Source organism: Aegilops tauschii, chromosome 5 (assembly GCF_002575655.3).
Source record: "Aegilops tauschii subsp. strangulata cultivar AL8/78 chromosome 5, Aet v6.0, whole genome shotgun sequence".
NCBI classification, from domain to species: Eukaryota; Viridiplantae; Streptophyta; class Magnoliopsida; order Poales; family Poaceae; genus Aegilops; species Aegilops tauschii.
Genome location: NC_053039.3, coordinates 525,651,667 through 525,677,964, shown reverse-complemented (window position 1 = coordinate 525,677,964; position 26,298 = coordinate 525,651,667). Strand labels below are relative to the sequence as shown.

The window sequence follows — 26,298 nt, the reverse complement described above, 5'->3', positions numbered from 1 at the left end:
GGAGTAACAAGCATACAAGAGGGCTGGAAACTAGTGATTTGTGCCATGTGTGTTCGATAGAGTCTGAGGACTGCTTCCATGCACTATGTCGCTGCACCCTTTCGAGAGTTCTCTGGGATGCTATGGCAGAAGTATGGACTCTTCCAAATATTATTACCGTGCAGAATACAGGTGTCGAGTGGCTGCTGCACGCTCTTGCTCCTCTGCCAGATATTGAGCGTTCGATGCTTCTCATGACATTGTGGAGGGCGTGGCACATACGCAATGAGATTGTCCATAATAAATCCCCGCCGCCCATGGAGGCTTCTCGAAGGTTCTTAATGAGCTACTTGGATTCTCTAATTGGCATTAAAACTGATCTAATTGCTGATCCTAGCAAAGGGAAGTCAATCATAACATATACTCCAGTTCGGCCACATGCGGTAATGGTCGTAGCGGACCCCAAGTGGTCTGCTCCTAAGCCTGGCTGCGTTAAGTTGTGTACTGATGGTTCATTTGCTGTTGATGGATCGGCCGGTGCCGGAATGGTGTTAAGAGACGACAAGGGAGCCATCATCTTCTCTTCCTGTAGGTAGTTATTTTCTTGCCAGGATGCACTTGAAGCTGAATTATGTGCATGCATGGAAGGTTTATCTTTCTCCATCCAGAGAAGCGAGTTACCAGTGCAGATCGACATGGATTCTATAATTGCAGTGAAATTGATCCAGGCTTCAGAGGTTGACAGATCAGTATATTCGTCCATCATCAAGGAGATTAGATATCTTATGTCTCTACGTGAAAATTGTATTACTCATGTAAGTCGTAGCCAAAATAAAGTTAGTGATAGCTTAGCTAAATTTGCTCGTAGTGAGGGTAGAACCATGACTTTTTTTTGAGGGAAAGGCCATCATGGCTAGCTTTATTAAAAAATCAAACAACGCTTACATCGCCCGCTAAAAGTTCAAGGATAAACCCCGGAGGTGAGTCCAACCACATATTCGGCGGATCAACACGACCATTTTGCGCTAGCACATGAGCAACCATATTGGCATCACAATTACAATGCTCTAAAACAACATTCCCAAAATCTGATAATAATAGACGGCTCATCTAATAGTGGGGCTGCGACCATGGAGTATCCCTCATTCCTCTGGAGAGCTTCTATTAACATTAGACAATCCGATTGAACACGTAAGGAGTTGTAGCCGACATGAGAAGCAAATTTTAAGCCCTCTGCTAGGGCTGCTGCCTCAGCCGATACAATGTCCGCCACATGAACAAGTTTGGTTGTATTTGCTCCAATAAAAGTGCCATAACTGTCCCTCAGGACTGCACCAGAAGCCTATGTGTGATCTTCTTCAGAATAAGCAACATCAAAATTAAGTGCAATTTGATTCTGGAGTGGTTTCTTCCACCGCTCTTCTCGAGGACTCCTCAAAGGTATACTGCATGCACGAACATAGCTCAAAACTAGAGCCCGCACTGCCTGACTTGTACGTCCTGGATCTTGGACTTCCTCTTGCCTAGTAATGAGTCTCCTCTGCCACCAAAGGTACCAGCATGTAGTGGAGATTAACTCAGGTAGCTGCACCACATCCATGTACTTGACACTATGGGCCGGATCGCATAGAAAGATCTCTAGGATTTCTGCACCCGTACGACCCGGCACCGCAATTGTGTTTATAATTTCTTGTATACCCAAGCTTGACCATACTTCTTTAGCTCGATTACACTTAAACAGCAAGTGTGTCGTGTCCTCCACGTGCAGCGAGCAGATTGGGCATTGTGAGGATCGAGCAGTGTGTCTATTGGCGAGGACACAGCAACATGGTATAGCATTATGCAAGCATCTCCACATAATTTTTTTTACCTTGCTCAAAGTCTTCAAGTGCCACAATTTCCCCCATACTGCGTGTGCCGAGGATCCTTGCGCCACCAAAGGGTTAGCATTGTTTAGTGCATAGGACTCCTCCCATTGCCTATAGTAAGCAGACCGTACTATAAAAGTACCAGATTTTGTAAGATGCCAGGCTATAAAATCCTCAGTATCATTCCGATATATAGGTATTTGAAGGATCCTCTCTGCATCTATATGCCAAAAATTACTCCGGATCAATTGCTCATCCCATTCTCCCGTAGCTGCATCAATAAGATCATGTACCTTAGTGAGGATACAGTTTCCCCGCACTGTCATTACCTTTCTGGAGTTGCTATTTGGTATCCAACAATCTTCCCATATGTTTATTTTCAGACCATTGCCAACTCTCCAAATACCACCTTTTTTGAAAGTCTGGATTCCAGACCAAATGCTTTGCCATACATAGGATGATCCCTTTTTCAAGTCACAGTTTAGCAAGTCTCCCGAAGGATAATACTTTGATCTTAGGACCCTTGCACATAGTGAATCATAGTTGTCAATGAGTCTCCTACACTGCTTAGCAAGCATAGCCAAGTTAAAACTATGAATATCACGAAAACCCATATCTCCCCAATGTTTGGGGATGCACATCTTCCACCAAGCAAACCAATGCAACTTTCGCTGGTCCTCACCATCACCCCACCAATAATGCGATATAGTATCAGTGATCCCCTTGCAAATTTTCTTCGGGAATTTAAATACACCCATCGCATAGGTTGGGATGGCTTGAGCCACCGCTTTAATAAGAGCTTATTTTCCTCCGTAAGACAAAGTTCGTTCCTTCCAACCATTTACCAACTTCTGAATTCTTTCAATAAGATGTTTAAAGCATTCAACTCTGTCCACACCAATCATGGCAGGGAGTCCCAAATGTTTGTCAGATAGAGATTCTGTCATTATATCAAGGATTTGACAAACTTCCACCTTATCCCCAACATTTGTGTTTGGACTAAAATAGATTGAAGATTTTGCAGCACTAACCATTTGCCCCGAAGCTTCACAATAGTCGTCCAGAATCCTCTTCAAGGTAATGGCATTGGAAGCATCCGCCCTCATAAGGACTAAAGAATCTTCAGCAAATAACAAATGAGAAATAAAGGGGGAATCCCGACAAACCTGAACCCCTTTTAGGTTCCCTTGTTCTTCCTCATGGGCAATCAAGGCCGATAAACCTTTGGCGCAGAGTAGGAACAAATAAGGGGATAGAGGATCCCCTTGCCGTAAGCCCCTAGTTCAGGAGAAAGCCTCCGTTTCGTTCGAGTTGAACCTCACCTTATATTCCACAGATGTAACACATGTCATGATGAGTTGAACCCACTGTGAGTCAAAACCAAGTCTAAGCAAGATAGCTTCTAGAAAAGCCCACTCCACTCTGTCATATGCCTTGTGCATATCAAGTTTAATTGCACAAGAGCCAGTCTTACCCTTCTTCTTCTTCATAGAGTGTAGGCATTCATATGCCACAATCACATTATCTGTAATAATACGCCCAGGTACAAAAGCACTTTGTGTCTCACTTATAATCTCTGGGAGAAACACTTTGAGCCTTGCTGCCAACATCTTAGCAATCACCTTATAAACCACGTTACAAAGACTTATAGGTCTGAATTGTGAAACCTTCTCCGGTGTCTCAACTTTAGGGATTAGTACTATCGTGGTCCAGTTCCAACCAGCTGGGATCACCGCACTGTTCACGGCCTCAAGTACTTCTCTAACCAGATCATCCCCCAAGAGGTGCCAAAACTTTTTATAAAAGATCGCATGAAGGCCATCCGGCCCTGGGGCCTTTAAGTCTCCAATACTAAAGAGTGCCCTCCTTACCTCTTCTTCTGTATACGGGGCCAGCAAACTTTCATTCATATAAGAAGATACTTTGGGCTTCACTTTTTCCAGAACTTCTTGATTCGGTACATGCACTTATGCGGTAAACAGGTACTGAAAATAATTATCAATCAATTGTTTCATAGATTCGTTATCCTCCTTCCATTCCCCATTATCGTCCATAAGGCGACGGATAAAATTCCGTCTCTTCCTTGCGGATGCGAAATTGTTGAAGAAATTTGTGTTCCTGTCACCATATTTTAACCAGTTTGCCCTTGCTCTTTGCAACCAATAGATTTCCTCTTTCTCCATAGCCTCTTCTATCTCTATTAGTAGTTGTCTCTGCCGATCTACCGAGTCGACCGTGAGTGGCCCCGACCGCAGTGTTTCCAGCTCCTCCTTCAGATTTTTAAGCCGCCGCTGTGGTGACTTCAGAACCTTGCGGTCCCATTCATGTAGTTCTCCATGTACCGCAGCAGTTTGCTCTGACAGAGACGCCGAGCCAGGTGTACGTGCCCACGCTTCAGAGACTCTCTCCATCACCTCGTTCTCCTGCAGCCAGCGGGCTTCAAACTGCTGTTGCCTCTGACCCTGGTGTATATGATCGGCCTCATCTCCCTCAGTATCCAGAACCACGGGTCTATGATCAGACTTAAGGTGTGGCGCATTAGTTACTGTTGCATGCGGGAACAAACCATGAAACCCCGCATTATACACGGCACTATCCAAACGCTCACGGATGCGACGCCATCTCCAAGTAAACTGCTCACCGGAGAAGCCCATATCATCTAGTTCGCAATCAACAAGAGCATCCCGGAAGTTCTGCATCATCCGGACGGGGCGAGGGGCTCCCCCTTCCTTCTCGTGGGAATATAGGATCTCGTTAAAATCGCCTACAACCACCCAAGGCAAAGATGATTGTAGGTATAAATTTCTCAAGTAGTCCCAAGAATGGTGCTTGTCCTCCTACTTTGGCTCTCCATAGAACCCTGTAAATCTCCAACTTTCCTCCGGTGTAGCACCCAACTTTACATCAATGAAATTCTAGCTCTTTCCCACCACCTCCAGCGTAAGGGAATTACGCCAAAAGAGTATGAGACCACCACTGTCCCCAACGCTCTCCACCACTTCTAAGGCCCTGTACAATGCAAGGTGCTTGGGATAGGTGTTTAGAGAAATAAACCAGTTTTTCTCTAAGTATCGGTGCTTATTTGTAGAGGGTAGACGCTTAATTAAGCGTCTCTCCTGTAGAAATAGGCACCGGTGCTTCAGAAAATCTCGGTTTATTTTTCTAAGCATCCCTCTAAGCATCTCCCATTGTACATGGCCTTACTGGCGCAGTAGTGGCCATACCACGGCAGTTCCAACTTACTGTTTTCATTGCTCCCGTCGATCACCCACGAGGGGCGTCGCCGATTAAATCTCTGATTCTTGAGCCTCGCCGGAGACACCAGTGGAACGAACCAGACTGTCGTACGTCCAATCTCTAAATCACAAGGATCCGGTTAGACGGAGAGCGGGACTACAGAAATCTCACCGAAGAGTCGGCAAATACTGCAGGAAAGGGAACCGATCGCTGTCAAGGACAACACCGGGACTGAAAACCGATCACTACCACACGCAGCGCCGGGACAGAAAAACGTGATCAAATCCGGAGAAAACTTCAGATCGGATCAACAAACAAGTGCTTGATGCCTATACCCTAGGGGAGTCGTACTCAAACGAGGCAACGGCAGAAGCCCTCATGTGGAGGAATCAATCCATGCAGGAGACGATCAGCACACGACGTCTAGCACACAACATCTGAACCAACGGCGGACTTATTTCTGCGCACACCGCTACCGGCGGCGGCGGCGACGGAACCCTAAGATATGTCGCCTGTCGAATCGCCTCCCTCCAAACTTCCTAGGACTTTGTCCAATAGGGTAGAACCATGACTTGGTTAGGTTCTGGTCCTCCTGAGGCTTTGGAACTAGCTGCGATTGATTGTAAGGACTTTGGTGGATGAGTAATACAAATTTCTACCCGCAAAAAAAAAATACATGAACAATAACTTTTTTTCCGGACCCAAATTTACCTTTTTTGCCGAGAGCTACTCAGATGTCCAAAGCAAAAAAAAATACATGAACAATAACTTTTTTTCCGGACCCAAATTTGCCTTTTTTGCCGAGAGCTACTCAGATGTCCAAATGATCTGAAATTTGGAGTGGACCTCACGCACCAAATTATCTACCATGCAATTTTTTTTTAAAATTTTTCTAGTATTTGTTGTGAATTTTTCTTCATCGAGGGTGCAGATGAGTCTGAGCACCGAAACGTTGATCTCATAACTGAACCATTTTCCCTTTAAAAAAAGAGGCAAATACACCAGTGGTACAACAAGTTGCACTTGATGACCACTTTGGTGCTTGAAGTTGAAAAATACACAAAACTGGTGCGTAAACTTGTGTTTTGGTGCACGTACAGTTCAAAACCCAGATGCGGGCCTTGTACGACGCCAGCTGGGCGTGACAGCGTGACGCAGTCCCGCTTGTCAGTGGCTGGAAGCCATCATGCGGGCTGAAGCGTGCATTGTTTGCAGATACCCCCCCCCCCCCTCCTAAAAACTGATCTATATGCATACGCTGGTCTATTCGTCTCCTCTGTTTCGCTTCTTCTTTCCTTCACCGATCAACTTGAGGCGGAGACGGCGCTGGCGACACTCGACCACCATCGGCGAGGCAATGACGGAGGATCCTCGGCGCCGGCTGCCCGGCGAGGAAGCACCACGCTATGGTGAGTACTTTCCGCCCTTTCCAACACCTCTCCGACCCCTCTCTCACTCCTGCCCATGGCATGTTTTGGTTAGGGCAAAGGTTCAACTCAATCATGTTGCGGAGATGATGTATTTGTCGAGTTATAAGGACTGTGGTATGATTAGCTTTGGTCAACAAGAGCATTGAGGCCGTGAAGATCCGATTCTTCCTTAGGGTTTATATCGGGTTTATAAAGTAGGTAGTTTTGTCATAGGATTTTGTTGAAGATCGCCAGGAGAAATAATTCCAGTGGTTAAATAGGACCGTGAGATGTTTAGGGACAATCTTTTGCCCATATGGTTAGCAATGTGTGCAAGAAATATGCTAGATTAATTCAAACTGAATGTACGCATGTAACTGAATTTTTTGGACAGTGTGTTAACTGAATGTTTGACACATGCATTGTAGATAGTTTCAGGTAACAAAGATTGAAAAAATAACCTATGGTTAGGGAAAATATTTTGCCCGTAAGGTTAACAATGTGTGCAGGTAATATGGGAGATTAATTCAAACTGAATGTACGCATGTAACTGAATTTTTTGGACAACGACTTAACTGAATTTTTTGGACTGTGTTAACTGAACTTTTTCTACAGTGTGTAGTTAACCTGATTGTAACATGAAATTTTTCTTGCAATAGTTTCTGTTTAAGCTTTCAGATAACAATCATTTTAGATAGGTTTAGTTTACAAATTTGTTTTCTTAATTGAATATGCATTTATCTGTTTATTGAAAATACATATTCATTTCTCTGTTTTTCTATTTGTTGTGTTAACTGCATATGCATTTATCTGTTAGCTGAACTTATGTGCTGACTAAATTTGTAGGGCCTTTTGATGGACTTTTTACTGTCCAAATACACCACAAGGGTTTCTTTTGTGGTAGTGGAAGCAATATGACATATCTTGACTTTGAAGTGGATTGGTTTGACAATTGTGATAGTGACACTTGGTCTATTCTGTGGATTGATGACTTCCTGACGCAGTTGAGCTATGACAGAGGTGTTTCCAAGCATGACATATATTGGTGTCAACCTGGCAAGTCAGTAGCAGATGGTCTGAAGCAGATTACATGTGATGCTGACATACTGTTAATGATTGGTGCAACAATTGAGCACAAAAATTTGCTCCTCATTATTGACCATGGTGGTACACTACAAACACTTACTGGAGATGATGTCATGGCTTATGGAGTTCCTGAATTGCCCAAGGTTATCACTCCAATCAAAGACAGCAAGGGGAAACAAAATGTTAGCTTTACAGAAGAGGTAATTTTCACAGAATTTGCTAACAGTGCAAAACAGAATAGAGAAAAGCGAACTAGGAGGTTTGTTTCATTTGGTGAAGGTTGTAGTTCCTCGGGTGCTGGTGCTGGTGATGAAGAAATTGAGGAAGGATCTCTGAGCAGTGATACAGACCAACAAGATGAAGGCATCGAAGAAGAAACCGATGAGGAATTTCATGACAGTGACTTCGAACCAGATGTGGGGGATGATGATTTGTTTGACGAGAATGTGGACAAGGATGTGGATGATCACAGAGAGAGGGAGTTCATACCTGACATGGAAGCAGAACTTCCAGAAGATGCACTTGATGACTCTCACTTGGATCTATCCAAATAAGAGAATGAGAAGTTGAAGTACAATTTCAAAACATTTAACTCAGCTACTGATTTGAATGCACCCACCTTCAGGCTTGGAATGGTTTTTGCTGACATGAAGGAACTGAGACTCGCAATAAGTGCCTACAGTGTTAGAAACAGAGTGAAGCTAAAGAAGACAAGGAATACCACAACTATATTAGTTGTAGTGTGCAAACCAGGATGCTCTTGGCAATTTAAGGCAGGCAAGGACAACAGGACAAATAGCATCATCATAAAGAAGTTTAATGGAGTACACACATGCACCAAGGCTTGGGATCTGAAGGTGTTGACTGCACCTTTTCTGACTAGAAAATTCAAAGAAGAGTTCAGAGACAATGAGAAAATGTCTCTGAAGAAATTTCAAGATAAAGTGCAGGTTGAGTACAACATGATTCCAAAGAGAAGCAAGCTAGGAAGGGCAAGAAGGGCAGCAGTTAGTGAGATTAGGGGTGAAGATGATGACCAATACAAGTGGTTGTGGGATTATGGGCAAGAGCTTAGAAGAAGCAACCCTGGCAGTACATTTTTCCTTTGCACAAAGGAATTGACCGATGAGAAAACTAAAGTGACAAGAGACCATTTCTCCACTCTTTATTGGTCACTGGATGCTTGTAAGAGAGGGTGGCTTGCTGGTTGTAGACCCATCATTTTTTTGGATGGTTGTCATATAAAGACCAGGTACAAGGGGAACATGTTGACAGCTGTAGGCATTGACCCAAATGATTGTATATTCCCCATAGCCTTCGGTTTGTGTGAAGTAGAGTGTACTAGCAGTTGGGAATGGTTCTTGGCATCTTTGAAGGGTGATCTTAATATATGCAACTCATCATCCTACACAATCATGAGTGACAAGCAAAAGGTAACTACTTGCTATTTCTCTTGACATTGCTTTCATTTATGTAGACATTGCTCTTACTTAATTTGTTTTCTTGGTAGGGTCTAATAAATGCTGTGCAGAAGGTATTCCCACATGCAGAACACAGATTTTGTGTTAGGCATCTATACCAAAATTTCCACAAAGTGCATAAGGGTGAGCAGTTGAAGAATGATCTTTGGTCGATAGCAAGATCCACCAATGACATTGCATATCAGAAGAATATGGACCAGATAAAGTCACATAGTGAGGCTGCATACAAATGGGTTGAGAAACAGGCACCGAGAACATGGATAAAGGCCTTTTTTAACCCATTCCCCAAGTGTGATATATTGCTTAACAACATGTCATAGGTATTCAACAGGTTAGCTCCTCACTTGTCTTCCTTCACATTCAAATTTTTTTGCAACTATCATTCACATTGCAGTACAAATAAATTATTTGTTTGCCACTCCCAATTAATTGCAGCTACATACTTGAGGCAAGAGAACTACCAGTTGTGTCAGCATTGGACAACATGCACATCAAGTTAACCAACAGAATTGTTAGCAAGCAAAGAGAGTCAGACAAGTGGACAGGGAGACTTTGTCCAAAGATCCAGAAGAAGTTGGACAAGTTTGTCGAGTGGGCAGCTAATTGTATGGTCCAAGAAGCTGGTAAAGGGGTTTTCCAAGTAAAATCCTTTAACAGCACATACTTGGTGGATCTCAACATGAACAGTTGTGATTGTAAAAGATGGGAGTTGTCTGGAATACCATGTCATCATGTTGTTGCATGTGCTAGGCATGAAAGAATTGAGCCTGAAAGCTTGGTGCATCCATGCTATACTGTTGAGAGCTACAAGAAGGCCTATGCGTACAACATAATGCCACTGAGGGACAAAGGTCACTGGGAAAAATGCATGGAATTGACGTGTACCCACCACTGTACACTAAAGTGATGGGAAGGCCCAAAAAAACAAGAAAGAAAGATCCAGAAGAGAAGAAAGACAAGAATGGGGGGATAAAGCTTACCAAGGCAGGGTCTACCATGCACTGCTCTATATGTAAAGCACCTAATCATAACAAGAAAGGTCACCACAAGCATGTTAATGACATTCAAAATGAGCAGGCAGCAAAACAAGTAGAGGAAGATTTTGATGACCCTGGCATTGTTGCTGTAATGCATTTTTTTATCTTGTTCTTTCAATTTACTTCATTGGATTACATATCTAATATTGGTACCTAACCTTTGCAGAACATAATGCCACATACTGTGAGGCCATTTCTTGATCCAACACAAACTCCTGACTCTATGGTTTTCATGATGCAGGAGCAGGTACTGACTTATTTGCTGCTACTTTCTTTTAGTGTGTAATATACACTAACATTTCTGTTGTATGTGCCTTTAGGAGAGGTTTGTATATCCACGTGTTAGAGACTTTGGTCCTCTACCAGAGTCAAATTTCATAGCAAATGCTAGAGAAGAAATTCCTCCTCCCAGAATGACCACAGCAATGACAAGGGGCAGGATCAGAAGAGGTGGAACTGCTCCATCTGGAGCAAGAGGTGGAAATGCTGCATCTGGGCACAATGCAAGAGGAGGAGGAGCATCAAATGTTGCAAGAGGTGGAGGGGACAATGCAAGAGGAGGAGCATCAAATGTTGCTGGAGGCGGAGGGCACAATACAAGCGCAGGTGGAGGCCACAATGCAGGAGGAGGAGGAGGGCACAATGCTAGAGGAGGGAATATTGCAAGAGGAGGTGGAGGCCACAATGCTAGAGGAGGAGGGAATGTTGCAAGAGGAGGAGGAGGCCACAATGCTACAGGAGCAAATGTGGCTAGAGGAGCAAGAGCTGCAGCTCCTGGCTTCTACAACCTCCGTTTTGGAGATGATGGATCTAGTAGAACTTGGACTGAAGCAACAAATTTCATGCAGGCCGAGGAAGAAGTTCTGATCACTCAGAATGCACCTGATGATGAATGGCCTCATGATTTCCTATCCCAGTGATGCACAAATTCAAAACATGAAATTCATGAATGAAATTGGCCTGAACTTGGTCTGAACCCATTAGTTATCTTTTGCATGTACTGAACTTGGCCTGAAGCCTTTCGTTTACAAGTATATGTACTGAACTTAATTTGAAGTGATATGTACTGTGATCGTGTTAAGATGGTGCTGCAGTGGTAATTTTGTTGTTATAAGCACTTGCCGTTTGCCTTTTTATGCATTTTTACCAGCAGTATATTCATCTTGCTATGCCTGCAAACAGTAAATGCATCTTGTTGTGCCTGCAAACATCAATATACATCATGGCTATTTGGCTGACAAAATATACATATTGTCTGTTTCATGTGCATCTTAGGCCGCGTTCGGCAGTCCTCCGCGGAGCTTTAACCAACTCCACAAATTATGGCCTTAATCATGCGGGGCGGAGGGAATCCGAACGCGGCCTTAGTATCACACGTTTTGCTGTCTAGTTAGTATGTACTCTCATGATCGTTGCTCCAGTATGAGAGGCCTATTCTACTTTTAATGATCCACTGTATGCATCTTATATCATGTTAAATGTAACCGTTCCCTTTCCTATTATACTTGTGCAAACCTCAGCTGAAGCAAAATAGAGGCATATTACTGAATTTTGCACCTCAAAAGCAACGTTTCCATTCAAAATGCTGAAAAATAATACATTCAGTACATGCATCAATTACTCCATCCATTACACTTCCAATCACTTCCAATCACAGGCCAAAAATCTTGAAAACAGAATACAGAATCATCCTATCCTACAGTCCAGTCTTTCCTTGTTCATCCTTGACATTATCTTCTTCTGCATTTTGTGCCTGGGCAGCCCAAAATCGAACTGGTTCCTGGGCAACTTTCTCAGCATCTAACTGGTTCCTGGGCAGCCCAAAATCGAACTTGGGGACCTCCACATCCTGAACATGGAAAAAATATCCCCTTTCAGTGTACTACCCTACTGAGACAGAGAGATGGGGGAGAGATTCAACACCTGTGATGATGTGATCGCCGCCCATCTTCCATTCGTCGACCTTGGGTTGGCCCCGCCGCCCATCTTCCGTTCGTCGCCGGCGCCCAGACATAACAGCCATGGCAGCCGCCGCCTTCGTCCAGCCGTCGTCGGCCTGAAGACCCGCACAGTCGCCGGACTGAAAAAACCAGCACCGCCGCCGGCCTGAAACGCCTCGCCGCCGCCGCCGTGATTCGGGAACGTGGGTTTGGGAACTGGGGTCATAACGTGCTTCAGGGACATGTTGAGATAATCCATATAAAAGGAGGGGGTATCTGCAAACAATGCACGCTTCATCCCGCATGATGGCTTCCAGCCACTGACAGGCGGAACTGCGCCACGCTGTCACGCCCAGCTGGCGTCGTACAAGGCCGCATCTGGATTTTGAACTGTACGTGCACCAAAACACAAGTTTATGCACCAGTTTTGTGTATTTTTCAACTTCAAGCACCAAAGTGGTCATCAAGTGCAACTTGTTGTACCATTGGTGTATTTGCCTCTTAAAAAAAAGAATCATTTTCGCTTTTGAGATAAGGATGACTTTTTTTTCGGGGTTTGAGATAAGGAATATTTTTTTTTTAATCTTGAGATAAGGATAACTGAAACTGAATAATAATGTCCGTGCCTTTCTCTTGAAACTGAATAATAATCTCCGGCTTTGCATATTCCTTCTGGACCTAATTGGTGGGGCGGCCCCATATAATGTCCGTGTTCTATTTCTTTCTTGAACAAGCAATCACACTCACATCTTCCCGTGGCCTCCCGAACTGCCGCCGGCGATCGCCATAGCCTGCAGTGAGCCGCCGCCGACCAAGATGAAATCCGCACCAGCCGCTCCCACAACCATATGCGGCCTCGGAGACGACCTTCTGTGCGAGGTGTTCCTCCGCCTGCCCTCCCTCCCGAGCCTCGTCCGAGCCGCCCTCACCTGCCCCGCCTTCCTCCGAGCCGTCCGCTCGTCCCCGTCGTTCCGCCGCCGCTTCCGCGACCTCCACCCGGCCCCGCTCCTGGGCGTCTTCTTCGACATCTACGACTCCGCCATGCCCGCCTTCGTGCCTAACCGCCACTGGTCCGATCCAGACCACACTGCCGCCGTCTGCGGCGCCGACGTCTTCCTCACACGCGTCCCCGACGTTGAAGACGAAGGGTCCGACTCGGAGCATGCCACTGCCGTCCGCGGCGCCGACGTCTTCCTCACCCGTGTCCACGAAGACGAAGAAGGTGAAGTCGAAGGCGGATACAAAAGCCCCGGGTGGTCGATGACCTCGTGCCGCGACGGATACGTGGTTCTCGTCAACCAGAGCACCAAGCGGACGGCCGTCTACGACCCGCTCACACGGTGCCTGCATCTCCTCCGCGCGCCGCCCGTTGAGACCCGCGAAGACGCCGAATCTGAGTTCGTCGTGGTCACCCCCGAAGAGGACCCCCGGTCGTTCCGCGTCGTGTGCATCTCCAAGGAAATGAGGGCAGCGACTGTGTTTTGGCTTTCGGTTTGCATTTTTTTTCGCCCCGGGACGAGATGGACGAAATTCGGCCATTTCAAAAATTCCGGTCAAATCTCAGACGAAATTACAAAACTAAAATTTGAATTTTAAATGAAATTTGACTGAAATCTTGCAGAAATTCGGCCGAAACATTGAAAACAAGCAGAGCAAAAGTATAGCAGTAGAACAACACTAAGGGGTACGTATGTACGTATATATTCACCAAACTTTGCATCAGTCAAACATCACCATCAGCTCCACAAAGATTGAAACAAGGACGGGGAGATGTGCTGCAGAGTTGAGGAGTTGCCGCTGGTTTCACATGCATCCCGCAGCCAGCAGAGGTCAGCAGCAGGGGCAGGGCCGCCGGGACGACGCGAACGGGGCAGGAGCGGCACGCTCGAGCTGGGAAGCAGCCGGCGACGAGTGGAGGAGCCGCGAGCCCGCGACTGGGCGCAGCGCCACCGGCGCCGCACACACACGGGGGAGTGGGGATCGTGAATTGTTTAGGGTTTGGGCGTGGTTCGATAGGCAAACTGTGGGGAGGCCTCAGAAGTTGGATTGGGCCAAAAACAAGTTCAAACTGGGCCGAAAATTTCGGCCGACACAGACAATTATCGGGCCCAGGCGAGATGGCCGAAATTCGGCCGAAAATTGTTTTTTTCGGCCGAAAATCAAAACACTTGCGCAGGTCGCCGTCTTCTCGCCGGACAGTAGGGAGTGGCAGATCTTCCCGAAAGTGGGCAACCTGAAGCAGTTCCTTGTATACAATGGTCCAATTGTGAATGGTACGCTAGTGAATGGGTCAGTTTATTGGGCATGCTCAAGCGGAAGTGATCTCCACGTGCTGAACACCGCAACACTGCAGTTGTCCCAGATCGATCTGCCGCCGGTTAATGATGTGTGGGATTGGGGACCGACTTTCAAGGTCGTTGGTGAGAGCAGCGATGGAAAGCCTTGCGTGGCCCGGCTAGCTGATCTTACGCTTGAAGTTTGGGTCCGGAGAGCCGCCGCCGACGGTGTCGACAGATGGATGCTCGACACGACATTTCCGATGCCGGATGCGATTGGTACGCTCAAATTACAGAACGTGGATGAACGCTCTATAGAGGTTGCCGCTATTATCAGTGGCACTGTGTATCTGTCCTTGGACCAACGATCCTATGGTAGAGGAGATTCTACCTGGTTGCTATCCTTCTGCATTGAAACAGATGAGCTGAAGAAGGTCTGCCCTATCACTTGGTCTATTGATAAATCTTGCTACCCCTACGTCATGGAATGGCCTCCTGTTCTGGTAGGCCCTAAGGTGAACTCTGGACTCGAAGGGGCTTGACTAAGAGGAATAAGGAATTTAGAACTCGGGCGATTTTATCACCGAAGAGTGAAAGGCTCCGTCGCTCACAGCTGCTGGGGTTGCTGCAGATTGCAGCTACGAAGTGCTATACTGGAGACTTGGAGCTGCTGTTCTTTAGCACCTCCTAGTTGGCTAGTTACAATAATGGGTACTGCTATTTGCGCAATTGTGCTTACTCCTTGGCTACTTCATGTTATGTGCCTATCGGTTGTGTGAAGTGTCATGTTATTAATCTTATGGCTGTGATTGTCAGCTTGATCACTATGGATTTATGAAGAAACTGAATTTAAATAATTGGTTTCTCTTGAATTTGTTGTCAATAAAGCTATCATATTGTGTACTGCTAAGCTGCCAGATGGGTGCCTGGTGGATACGGGCAAGAGCAGATTAGTGTGCATTTTGCCATGTTGGCATGGGTATGAGTGAGGTTTTGTGTCCGTGAGCAACTTGGGCATGGGCATGAGATTGATGTAACCCACTCTGCACCACTGTTGGCCGTGTAAAATGATTGATGATATAAGTTCATTACACTGAAGCTCCATACTCCATCTGTTGCTTAATCTACCATTATTCGATTGTTGTATAACTGTCGTAAGAACTATTAGACCATTTGCTCAGGCTTCCACCATAGATTGTTAAGTCTCCCGCAAAAAAAAGATTGTTAAGTCATGTAAAACAAGAAGAGTGACCTTTGTTTCTCTTGCATGATGTTCAATAGTTAGACAGGTGAGTTGGATCGTAACCTTATTTGTGAACTGGACGAAAGTTCCCGTGCTTTTGTTTGAAATTTCACTGTGGAATATTAGTAGTTGTAGGAACTCAAAATGTACGAAAAATTCTGCTGGAAAGGGGGAGAAACTGCGCTCGGTCATAATCAATTTTATGACATGAAATTTTGGCAGGACAGATGCTTGTTGCAACATCATCTTTTTTAAAAGTAAGTTGCAACATCAACTGATCAGACAGGGAATCCACTCACTACACATGACTCTTTATCTTTTGAGAATGCACTCACTACACACGACTCTTTATCTTTTGAGAATGCACTCACTGCACACTGCAATCAATAAAAAAAACCCTCTGTTTCAGCAAACTGAAGGGCCAGGCTGGAAATTACGGAGCTCAGCCCAGCACAATCATTTATATACACGTCCGAGTGTCTAGCTTGGTCCCTCTGCATGCATTTAGGTTAGTATTTTGTTTTCATTTTTATCGTGAGCTTGTATATAGTGTGTTTATGGCACTATAAATAGTGAATGTATGTTGGGTATTACAAACATGTTTTCATGAGCTTGTATTTTCATTGTTTTTCTTTTTTACAGGGAGCTTGAGCGCTTTTTACAGTATACATGTAAATTGTAAATAGTATGGTGCATGTATGTAAGTTCTAGCCCATCATATTTCCAAAAATTATTGTCCCTTAGGTTGAATGCCTTTGTGCAGGATACATTTTACTATCTGGAGTTTGAATGTTTCTGTGACACCATGCGGAACACACTGAGCTTTTTATGTGACCCTGTTTCACATAAGGTTATCTTTTTTTTTCACTGTAGAAATTTGCATGTTCATGTATCATTGTGAAGGCTGTGTGAGTAAGGCTTTGTGATGGTTTGTGAGAAATACCCAAACCTAATGTAAATGTTTTGTGAGTACGGCATCATATAGGTCTGTACTATGACGATGATGATTTTGGCATTTTTTGTTGTTGTAATCTTAATTACTAATCTGCTTCTGTTCTCGACTTCTTGTAAAAAAAAGGTAGATTTTGTGTCTATATTTCCTCTTCTACATGAGTTTCTTGAAGATGCAGAGAAGCCCTGGGGGCGAAATTCAGGCTTGCGTTGGTGCCATCAAAGATCACCGAGCACCGAGGAACATCCACATAGCTTGAAGAAGCCATTTTTTTGGAAGTCAACTGCACAGGAGATGAGATTGGGACCGAGCAGAGGTACGCGCAAAACCAAAACGCGAGCAGAGAGGCACGTGATCCAGATCGGCCTGGACGTCAGCTAGACAGCCAGAGAGGGGCGGAGGTGGCCGGACGGGCAGGAGGCGGCGGAGCGGCGCGCTGGAGGAAGAGGCACGGCGGGGCGGCCGTGGGAGGATCAGGGGTGCACTAGTACAAAACAGGGCTTTCGTCACAGGGCAATATTCACATTAGTCCCGGTTCAGTCACGAACCGGGACTAATGTGAGCATTGGTCCCGGTTCGTGCGGCTAAGGCATTAGTCCCGGTTCACCTGGGCCCTTTAGTCCCGGTTGGTGCCACGAACCGGGACTAAAGGGTGCGATGCCCATTAGTACCGGTTGGTGGCACCAACCGGGAACCTTTAGTCCCGGTTGGTGCCACCAACCGGTACTAATGGGCTTTGAGGCATTAGTACCGGTTCATGGCACAAACCGGTACTAAAGGTCCCATTTTCAAACTCTAACACCCCCCCCCCCCCCCGACCGCCTTTTCAGTTTTAGAAAAAACAAAAGAAAATGATGAAAATGTCACAAATAAAATAAGTTTCCCATGTGATATGTGGTCTAGTTGTTGGGAAAATTTACAAATATGAATTTTGACTTTATTTGCAAAATCTCTCTGGAATTTGTAAAATGGGCATAACTTTTGCATACGAACTCGGATTAAAAAGTTTTTTATATGAAAAATCATCTACTCGGAAAGTTACATCCGATTTTAACGGGGGGAACCCCGTTAAACATTTTCAAAATCTTCAAAAACCTAACAGAAAAAAGTTACGGGGCTTTTAAGATCTGGAGAGGCAAAAAAATTCAAAAAATTTCAAACTTACTAGTGGGAAACTATGGTCACAGAAAAAAATATAGTTTCAAATTTTATATTTGGAAAAAATCTGGTCAAACTATGGTCAAACTAATTATTCTAGAATATTAGTGTTACTAAATAATTATTTCAGTTTTTTTGAATTTTGGTCAAATCTGGTCAAACAATGGTCAAACTAATTATTCCAGAAATATTAGTGTTACTAAATAATTATTGTTATTTAAAACAATAGTTTCAAACTCAAACAGTGAAATGTGTCACTTCATGCTCAAACTAAATTCCTGAGGGTTAATAGGATTAACATCTTACTATTGTCAGGAAAACAAAGGGAGAATAGAACCCAGAAGTTAAGCGTGCTCAGGCTGGAGTAGTGGGAGGATGGGTGACCGTCCGGGAAGTTAGATGATTTGGAATGATGAGGGGTGATTAGAGATTAGAGGATAAATTAAGCAGTGATGAGGGGTGGTGATTAGAGATTAGAGGTTAAAATAATTCAGAAATTTGAAAATAAAAAAAATAAAAAAATATAAAAAAAATCATAAAATTTCCTTTAGTCCCGGTTGGTGGGTGGAGCTCCACGTGGCCGCGGCCTTTAGTCCCGGTTCGTGTAAGAACCGGGACTAATGGGGGGAGGCATTAGTAACGACCACCGGGACTAAAGGCCCTTACCAACCGGGCCAAAAGCCCCTTTTTCTACTAGTGGTGGTGCGCCGGAGCGGCGGGCCAAGTAGGAGTTGGCCGGCAGCGGGCGGAGACGGCCAGCGGCGAGCGGATCCGACCGGAGGACGGCTGGAGACGAGGAAGACGTGCCTATCACCGGCGGCGGTTGGGGTGGAGCACACATGAAGTTGCATCGTGCGGGATAGAGGCTAATAAAGAATCTGATACCATGTTGGATAATGAGCAACTAACATTCACAAAGGGCCAAAGACCAATACATGCACATGTGTGGTAAAGTGCAAGAACCCCTTATACAATGGGGATATACAGAAAAGGGGACTATACACATCTAACAATTAGGGGTGAAATTGTCTATATTTCCTCTTCTACAGTTTTCTGAAGATATAGAGAAGCACCTGGTGAATGCAAGGAAGCTAGCAAGGGGATTAGCCATCTTTTCATCCAGGTCTGTCATGGAGATCTTGTAGGAGTTTATTTCTGTCTTGTTCTTTCCCTTACGAGAGCGGGGGTGGACTTGTTAGCATCATTTTTATGTTCCTCTAGCAATTTCGTGGGCCCGTTCACGGCAATAACTGACAGAAACACAGTCAGGATATACACCTGTCAAGTTGTAATTTACTAAAAAAAAAGTGTCAAAGTTGTAATTGGTCCAGAAAAATGACTGAAACCCAACTGCTCACGTTCCTTCGGGACCTCCGTCTGACGCCCCCATAAACCCTCTCTAACTCTGGAACGAGCCGCTACATCTTTCCGTCGCCTCTCGTGAGCCGCCGCCGCCGGTCGCCATGGCCTCGAGTGAGCTGCCGCCGTCCAAGAAAAAATCCGCACGACCCGCTCCCACCACCATAAGCTCCCTCAGCGATGACCTCCTGTGCGAGGTGTTCCTCCGCCTAGCCTCCCTCCGGAGCCTCGTCCGCGCCGCCCTCACCTGCCGCGCCTTCCTCAGCGCCGTATGTTCGTCCCCCGCGTTCCGCCGCCGGTTCCGTGATCTTCACTCGGCCCCGCTCCTGGGCGTGTTCCTCGACACGCCCGGCTTCAGGCCCATTTGTCGCCAATATGATCTGGACCATGCCGCGGCCGTCCAAGGCGCCGATGTCTTCCTCGCCCGTGTCCCCGACCTTGAAGACAAAGACGAAGTCGAAGGCGACGGCCCGTTGTGGCCGATGACCGAGTGTCGTGATGGGTACGTTCTACGTTGTTCTCGTCAACCGGCGAACCAAGCGGGCGGCCGTGTACCACCCCATACACGGGCCCTGAACCTCATCCCGGATTCCCGGCGCCGCCCAAAGAGGTCTGCGAAGACCCGGAAGATGCCGAAGTCGAGTTCCACGTGGTCACCTGCGAAGAGGACCGACGGTCGTTCCGTGTCGTCCTCGTCTGCGGCAGCGACGGAAGTAGGGCAGAGCGGGTCGCCGTCTTCTCGCCGGACAGCAGGGAGTGGCAGATCGCCGCAGAAGCGGGGAGCCCGCAGCTGCAGGTTGAAGACAATGGCACGCTAGTGAACGGGTGTGTCTACTGGGCAGACGGAGTCGATGATATCCATGTCCTGAACGCCGCAACACTGCAATTCTCCCGGATGGATCCGCCGCCGACGCGCATGGGATGGCAACAGCAGGCTTGCAAGTACGGAGAGACCAGGGATGGGAAGCTCTGCATGGCGTGGACTTCCGATCGTGGTCGTGTGCTGGATGTTTCGATCCGGAGAGCCGATGACGACGACGACGGTGTCCAGAAATGGATGCCGGGCACGACTGGATTTGAGATGCTGGATGCGATTGATGAGTTGAAGCTGCCGTTTGAAGATGAAAGCCGTATGCTGGAGGTGGACGTTGTTGCCATCATCCGTGGCACTGTGTATTTGTCTACCTTCGATGCATGGGCATCCCCTCCTGCTTATTCTGGCTGGTTCCTATCCTTCTGCATTGAAACAGAGGAGCTGAAGAAGGTCTGCCCTATCACTCGCTCCGATTCTTTTATCCCTATGTCATGGCGTGGCCTCCCGTTTTGGTGCGCAATAAGGTGGACTCGTAAGAGGAACAGGGAAACTAGAGCTCGGTCATTGTATCTGTACTCCATATATTACCTTTTGTTCTAATATAATGATGATAGCCTGCAATCTATGGCTCTATACATGTTCTTGTCTTGGTTAGATGTACTCACTTTTGTCTATGTCAAGAATTCAAGATGCAAGTCCAGGTGCAGGTGTTGTTGGGAATTGCAAGCCATTATCAAATGACATTAATAACACTAGTATAAGTTACTATCTTTATAGTGCAAAGTAACTTAGGGCATCTCCAACGCCGACCCTCAAACCTCCCGCTTCTGTTCGGATCGTGCTGTCCGGACCGCGGAAACCATCCAATGCGGGCTTGTATTGATCCGTAGGACGGTCCGGACGCGTTTTCTCCTGCAAACCGGAGACAAATGTGGTGAGGATTTGCGGGAGTCCGGGCCGGTTCCAAACCCGCTTATGACCACACCGACCCACCCAAATCACCCATCCATCCCTCCCGCGCTTTCCATCCCATGCCGCTTGCCGTACCGCATTCATGCCGGCCAGAGCATGCCACGACTGACATTGATGTCGCGATTTGACCGAACGGGAAGGCGGCGCAGAAAGAAGCGACCTCTCGGGCGTCACCCCGCTTCAATGCGGACGCTACGTCCCGATAAACCAACTCCGGCCATCGCGCCGCGTTGAAGCGGGCTGACCGCCCCTCCGCCTGGCCTGGCCACGACTATTTAAGCCGCGCTCTGGCACTGTCCAGATCCACACCCCCCCTCCCGAGCACCGCACCATCCTCCTCCCCCTCACTGAGCCCTTCCTCCTCCTCCAAGCCCACCGGCGATGCCGAAGTCTTGGTTCTCCGTGCCGGCAAGCGGCACCGGTGGAAGTTCGTCGTCAGGCGGATCTTGGCATCGCCGCCCTCGCTCACCGGGACCACCCGCATCCACGGCCGCGGGTTCCTCCGGCAGGAAGGAGATCATCTCCTCCTGCGACAAGGAGGACCAGCCGTAGCAATGCCTCATCTCCTCTTAGAGGCGACTTTGATGGACAAATAATTCATCCGTCAGATGGATATAATGACAGAGTGTTCGCTTCGCCAGATAGGCCCGGTGCTACCGTCTGTGACGCCCTCGATTCAATCATACACTAATCATACACGCAAATGTGTACGATCAAGATGAAGGACTCACAGGAAGATATCACAACACAACTCTAGACACAAAATAAAATAATACAAGTTTTATATTACAAGCCATGGGCCTTGAGGGCTCGAATACATAAGCTCGAAAACACATGAGTCAGTGGAAGTAACAATATCTGAGTACAGACATGAGTTAGACAAGTTTGCCTTAAGAAGGCCAGCACAAAAGCATCTACGATCAAAAAGGCAAGGCCTCCTGCCTGGGAGCCTCCTAACTACTCCTGGTCGTCGGCGGTCTCCACGTAGTAGTAGGCATCGGCGGTGGCATCTGGCTCCTGGGCTCCAACATCTGGTTGCATCAACCGGAAAAAAGAAGAAAGGGGAAAAGGGGAGCAAAGCAACCGTGAGTACACATCCAAAGTACTCGCAAGCAAGGAACTACACTACATATGCATCGGTATCAATGAAATGGGCTGTATATGTGGACTGAACTGCAGAATGCCAGAAGAGAAGGGGAAAGCCTAGCCTATCGAAGACTAGCATCTTCAAGCAGCTCCAAGCATCTTGCAGCATCAGAAGAGATAAGAGTAGCATAAAGTAAAGTAGTAGAAGTGTTATCAACCTCGGCCAGAGATCCTTTCTCGACTCCCTGCAAGAAAGCAATCCCAGAGCCATACTATCCAGTTATCATCACAAACCAATTCTCATCATAAGTATCCAGTTCTAGTTGTATCGATCGGGATACAACTCCAAGTGTCCGTTACCGTAGGACAGGCTATCGATAGATGTTTTCTTCCCTACAGGGGTGCACCAACTTACCCACCACGCTCGATTAACTCCGGCCGGACACACTTTCCTGGGTCATGCCCGGCCTCGGCCAAACAATACGCCGCAACCCGACCTAGGCTTAATAGAGAGGTCAGCACGCCGAACTAAACCTATGCCCCCAGGGGTCATGGGCCATCGCCCCGGGAACTCCTGCACGTTACGTGGGCGGCCGGTGAGCAGACCTAGCTACCTCCTTCAAAAAGGCAGGTGCTTACGAGTCCAACCTGGCGCGCGCTGCTCAGTCGCTGACGTCTATTAAGCTTCGGCTGATGCATACGACGCAGAACGCCCATACTATGCCCACGTGATGGTTAGTGCTATCAGGTCAGAGGGCCCTCGGATCAAATATCCAAATCGTAGTGGATTAGGAACGCGCGGTAACAAGCAGAGACTCACGAAAGATGTGACCCCGTTGCCCCGTCTCGAGGACTTGCGGCAAGGGCTAAGAATGCCCGGCCACGCCTCGTAAGTATCTCGCGGGCACCTTCCAGGTCAACCCGACTCCACATCACTCGCCGGTACCCCTCAGGGTTGATCCGACCTTCCAAGTAACAGTTGTAAAGTCCAAGTATTCGTGTGTCCAAACATCAAGGGGAAAACCCGAGGAATCACCCCCGGTGAATTCCACTCGATGTAATCATCAAGGTGAACGTAAGAGCAACCACCCCCGAGGTTCACACCTGAGGGGTTGCACGACAGAGTCGTATCGGAAGTGGTTAAGGAGGAAATCACCCTCGATGACCACGACCGAATAGCTACACTACAGCGATCTCATCAGGAGTGATGTATAGGTTCCACCCTCGGCACTCGATGGTAACTCTGCAGAGTCGAGCAACAAAAGGGGAAAGTGATGTGCGGTGTCGGGGCCTGGTCTTCGATCCCGTTGATCGGGTCTTCGATGATGAAGCAGGGGCAACAAGGACAAGGTGGGGGTCACTGATGGATCACTAACCAACCTATACTAAGCAGTTTAGGATAAGCAGGTAAGGTAACAATAAGCAGGTTACAAAAGCAGGTTATGCATCAGAATAGGAGCAATCAATTACAGTAGCAAAATCTAATGCAAGCATGAGAGAATGGAATGGGAGATATCGGGATGATCAAAGGGGGGGGGGCTTGCCTGGAAGCTCCGCTGAAAGGGAAGAAGGGCCGTCGTCGACGTAGTCGATCACAGGGGCATCAGCAGCGGTCTCGGGGTCTATCGGAGAAGAAGAGGGGGAAGAAACAGTAAATATAAGGCACACAGATGCATGACATGACTATAAGCAGCACTAGGCGTGTTCTAACATAGTATTACGCGATACCGGCGAAGGGGGATAACATCCGGGAAAGTTTTCCCGAAGTTTGGCATTATCGGACAGATGAAACGGAGGGGAAAGGTTGCATCTTCGCTATGCTAGGGACGTGTGGTAGACGAACGGGCTGCGTACTCGGATTCGTCTCGTCGATCTGAGTAACTTTGATGTAAAAAAGTTTTTCATCCTAGCTACGAATTATTTTATATTATTTTTCAAAGGTTAAACAAAATTCTGGATTTACTTTAATTCAAAAATAATGATTAACATGCTATGGGTACCCAGCTCTGTGTACACAACAGTGTACACAGAGGATGACAAGTGGGCCAGGAGGGTCCAAGTTGACCAGTCAACGGGGTCATAGGGGCCCACATGTCATTGTCTTAGACTTTGATTTTAAATATGTTTTTCTTTAAACTAATAGTGGGTCCACTTGTGATGTATTAGGCTAATCCTAATACACTAATTAACATCTAACCTATCTCTAACAAATCTAACAGGGCCGGCCCCTAATACAGAGAGCCAGCCGGCCTCTGGCTCTGTACACGGGCGCGTCGGGCTCAGGGCGCCGGCGGCCAGCGACGGGAAGCACCGGCGGGAGCGGGGAAGTAGCCAGGTAGCAGCAGCAGTCAGCGGCGGAAGCAGCATGGCAGCAGCCGCAGAAGGGGAGCGTCCTAGCGGACGACGGCGGGGGCGCGCGGCCAAAGCAGGAGGTGCGGCGGCAGAAGTGAAGCGACGCAAGCGGGAAGGGGCGAGGCCTCGCGCGGGGCCGGGGCCTAGCCGGGGCGCGAAGGGGGTGGGGTGCGTCTGGACGCGGCCCAGGGGCGAGCGCTCGCGCGCGGGAGCACCGGGCGCGGCCTCGGGAAGGTGCGGGCGGCAGTCTATGGCGCCGAAATCGGAGGGATGAGAGGGATCGGTCATGGTGCTCACAGCGGGCTTCGGGGAGGTCTCGGGAGGCCGGGGATGGCGCTGGAGCGGTGGTGTCCACCGCGGTTCGACGACGGCCGAGGCGGTGGGGAACAGGGCGATGGCGGTGCTGCAGGAGCATCCCGACGCAGATCCGGTGCTGTAGACGAAGGAGATGGAGCGGCGCGTCTCCTGGATAGGCTCCGGTGGCACGGGGTGTCTTCGGTGTGCGACATCGACGGCAACTCGGTGATGGCGATGCGGCTGCGAGCTCGGGGTCGAGAGGGAGAGCAAGTGAGAGGGGAGAGGGAGAGGTGGATCTAGCGTACAGGGGGGAGCAGTCGAGTGGGTGGAGCAGGGGGCGAGGACCGAGGAGGCGGGGGTCCTTATCCTGCCGAGGCGTCTCCGGGGAGGAGGTGCGGTGGCAACAGCGCCCTGTAGCGACGCGGGACGGGGGAGCAGGGCTGCCTGGGTCAGCCAGGTGGGCCAAGGCCCAGGGGCGCGGTGGAGCTGGGCTAGTCAGCCTAGTGGAGGGGGCCTTTCATTTTTAAAAATTTATTTAACTTTTTTTATATTTCTGTTTTATTTAGATTATGGCATTAAACCACTTTGCAGAAAATGTTGGTTCACCACGAATATTAACAAATGAAAATTGTCCACATCATGAACATTTTATTTTAGACATTTGAAAACTTTTGAGTTTGACTTGATTTTGAATTTTGAATAAAGGGTGGGTTTGAAACATCGCGAGTTTATTACCAGTAATAATGATGACATGGCATCATTAGCAGGGAATTACTGTAGCTTAATTATCCGGGCGTCACAATTCTCCTCCATTACAAGTCTCGTCCCGAGATTTAAGGGGTGGAGTAAGGGGGAAAGACTCGGGAAGGACGGGGCTCAACACAAGATAGGTAACTGGGGGCTATCTCGCGAACGTAGCATAGTGGCATCTCTCGAGTTGACATTCAAGAAAGTCATCGAGAGCTAGGCTAGAAGGTGCAATAAGAAGCTTCAAGCGGATGGGCAATCGTTCGATGTCTGAAACAGAGTGTGAAAGGGGGGTTCAGAGCATCGAGAATAAGTATTACATCTGATACCAGAACAGATCACAAGGAAGGGGGCTCGTGAATTACGTACGAAGCCAAGCGCGAGGGATAACTTTGAAAACAGGGATGTACAGGAGTCAGGTTTCGATCCTGTGGAATTGTGGGTTATGGGCTCACCATGTGGGTTAAAAGTAGAAAGGGGGGCGATAGCAAGGCATGTCAGATGATAGACTATCAGTTATGTTGTCAACAACGTTGGTACCAAGGGCGAGGGATGGAGAGAACTATTTTCCTGCTCGTTTGAACGAGGCGGACCAATAGGCAAAGTTCTCATCCATCGGTGGTTACCGGAATGCCAACAGCAATAATAACAAGGTCTTACAGACAAATTGTACACCGAGGTGTTTTCATAAGCAGGGAACTATTACTGCTTAGATCTCATAAACACAAGAAAGTTTAAACAAAACTATGGAAAAGAAAAGGTGATCATTAGATTAATCAGAACATTGGAAGGAAAAATGTGTTGTCACATAAGAATTGGGAGTATATCCTTCCTAAGGGGGGAAGCGGAGCAGGATATACATGATATGAAAGCAAGTTGAAAAGCATTTAGATAAAGGGGGCGAGGGAAGATTCATGTTATTACCCATACAACGGTGTTTGGATAATAGATCAAGAAACATTCGACAATGTGCTTCCAATGTTCTTGTTTATATTCGGAATACCT

At 47.3% G+C, this 26,298-nt stretch overlaps 1 protein-coding gene, 1 long non-coding RNA gene and 1 pseudogene across 2 annotated transcripts; 2 read left to right on the top strand and 1 right to left on the bottom strand.

Annotated features, from left to right (window-relative positions):
• Nucleotides 1-12,574: 12,574 nt before the first annotated feature.
• LOC109762196 (uncharacterized) lies at nt 12,575-14,855 on the top strand. The gene is made up of 4 exons (XM_073499426.1): nt 12,575-12,591; nt 12,772-13,197; nt 13,285-13,528; nt 14,214-14,855. Exons 1-4 carry the CDS (start codon nt 12,575-12,577, stop codon nt 14,853-14,855), a joined length of 1,329 nt encoding a protein of 442 aa, XP_073355527.1.
• Nucleotides 14,856-18,543: 3,688 nt separating this feature from the next.
• Nucleotides 18,544-20,534, top strand: LOC109762195 (uncharacterized; annotated as a pseudogene).
• A 1,015-nt stretch (nt 20,535-21,549) lies between these two features.
• Nucleotides 21,550-24,878, bottom strand: LOC141022178 (uncharacterized). Its single transcript, XR_012183348.1, has 3 exons — nt 24,547-24,878; nt 23,442-23,519; nt 21,550-21,842 (listed from the first exon to the last, which is right to left on the bottom strand). It is a non-coding gene; the product is annotated as an uncharacterized lncRNA (long non-coding RNA).
• Nucleotides 24,879-26,298: the final 1,420 nt, after the last annotated feature.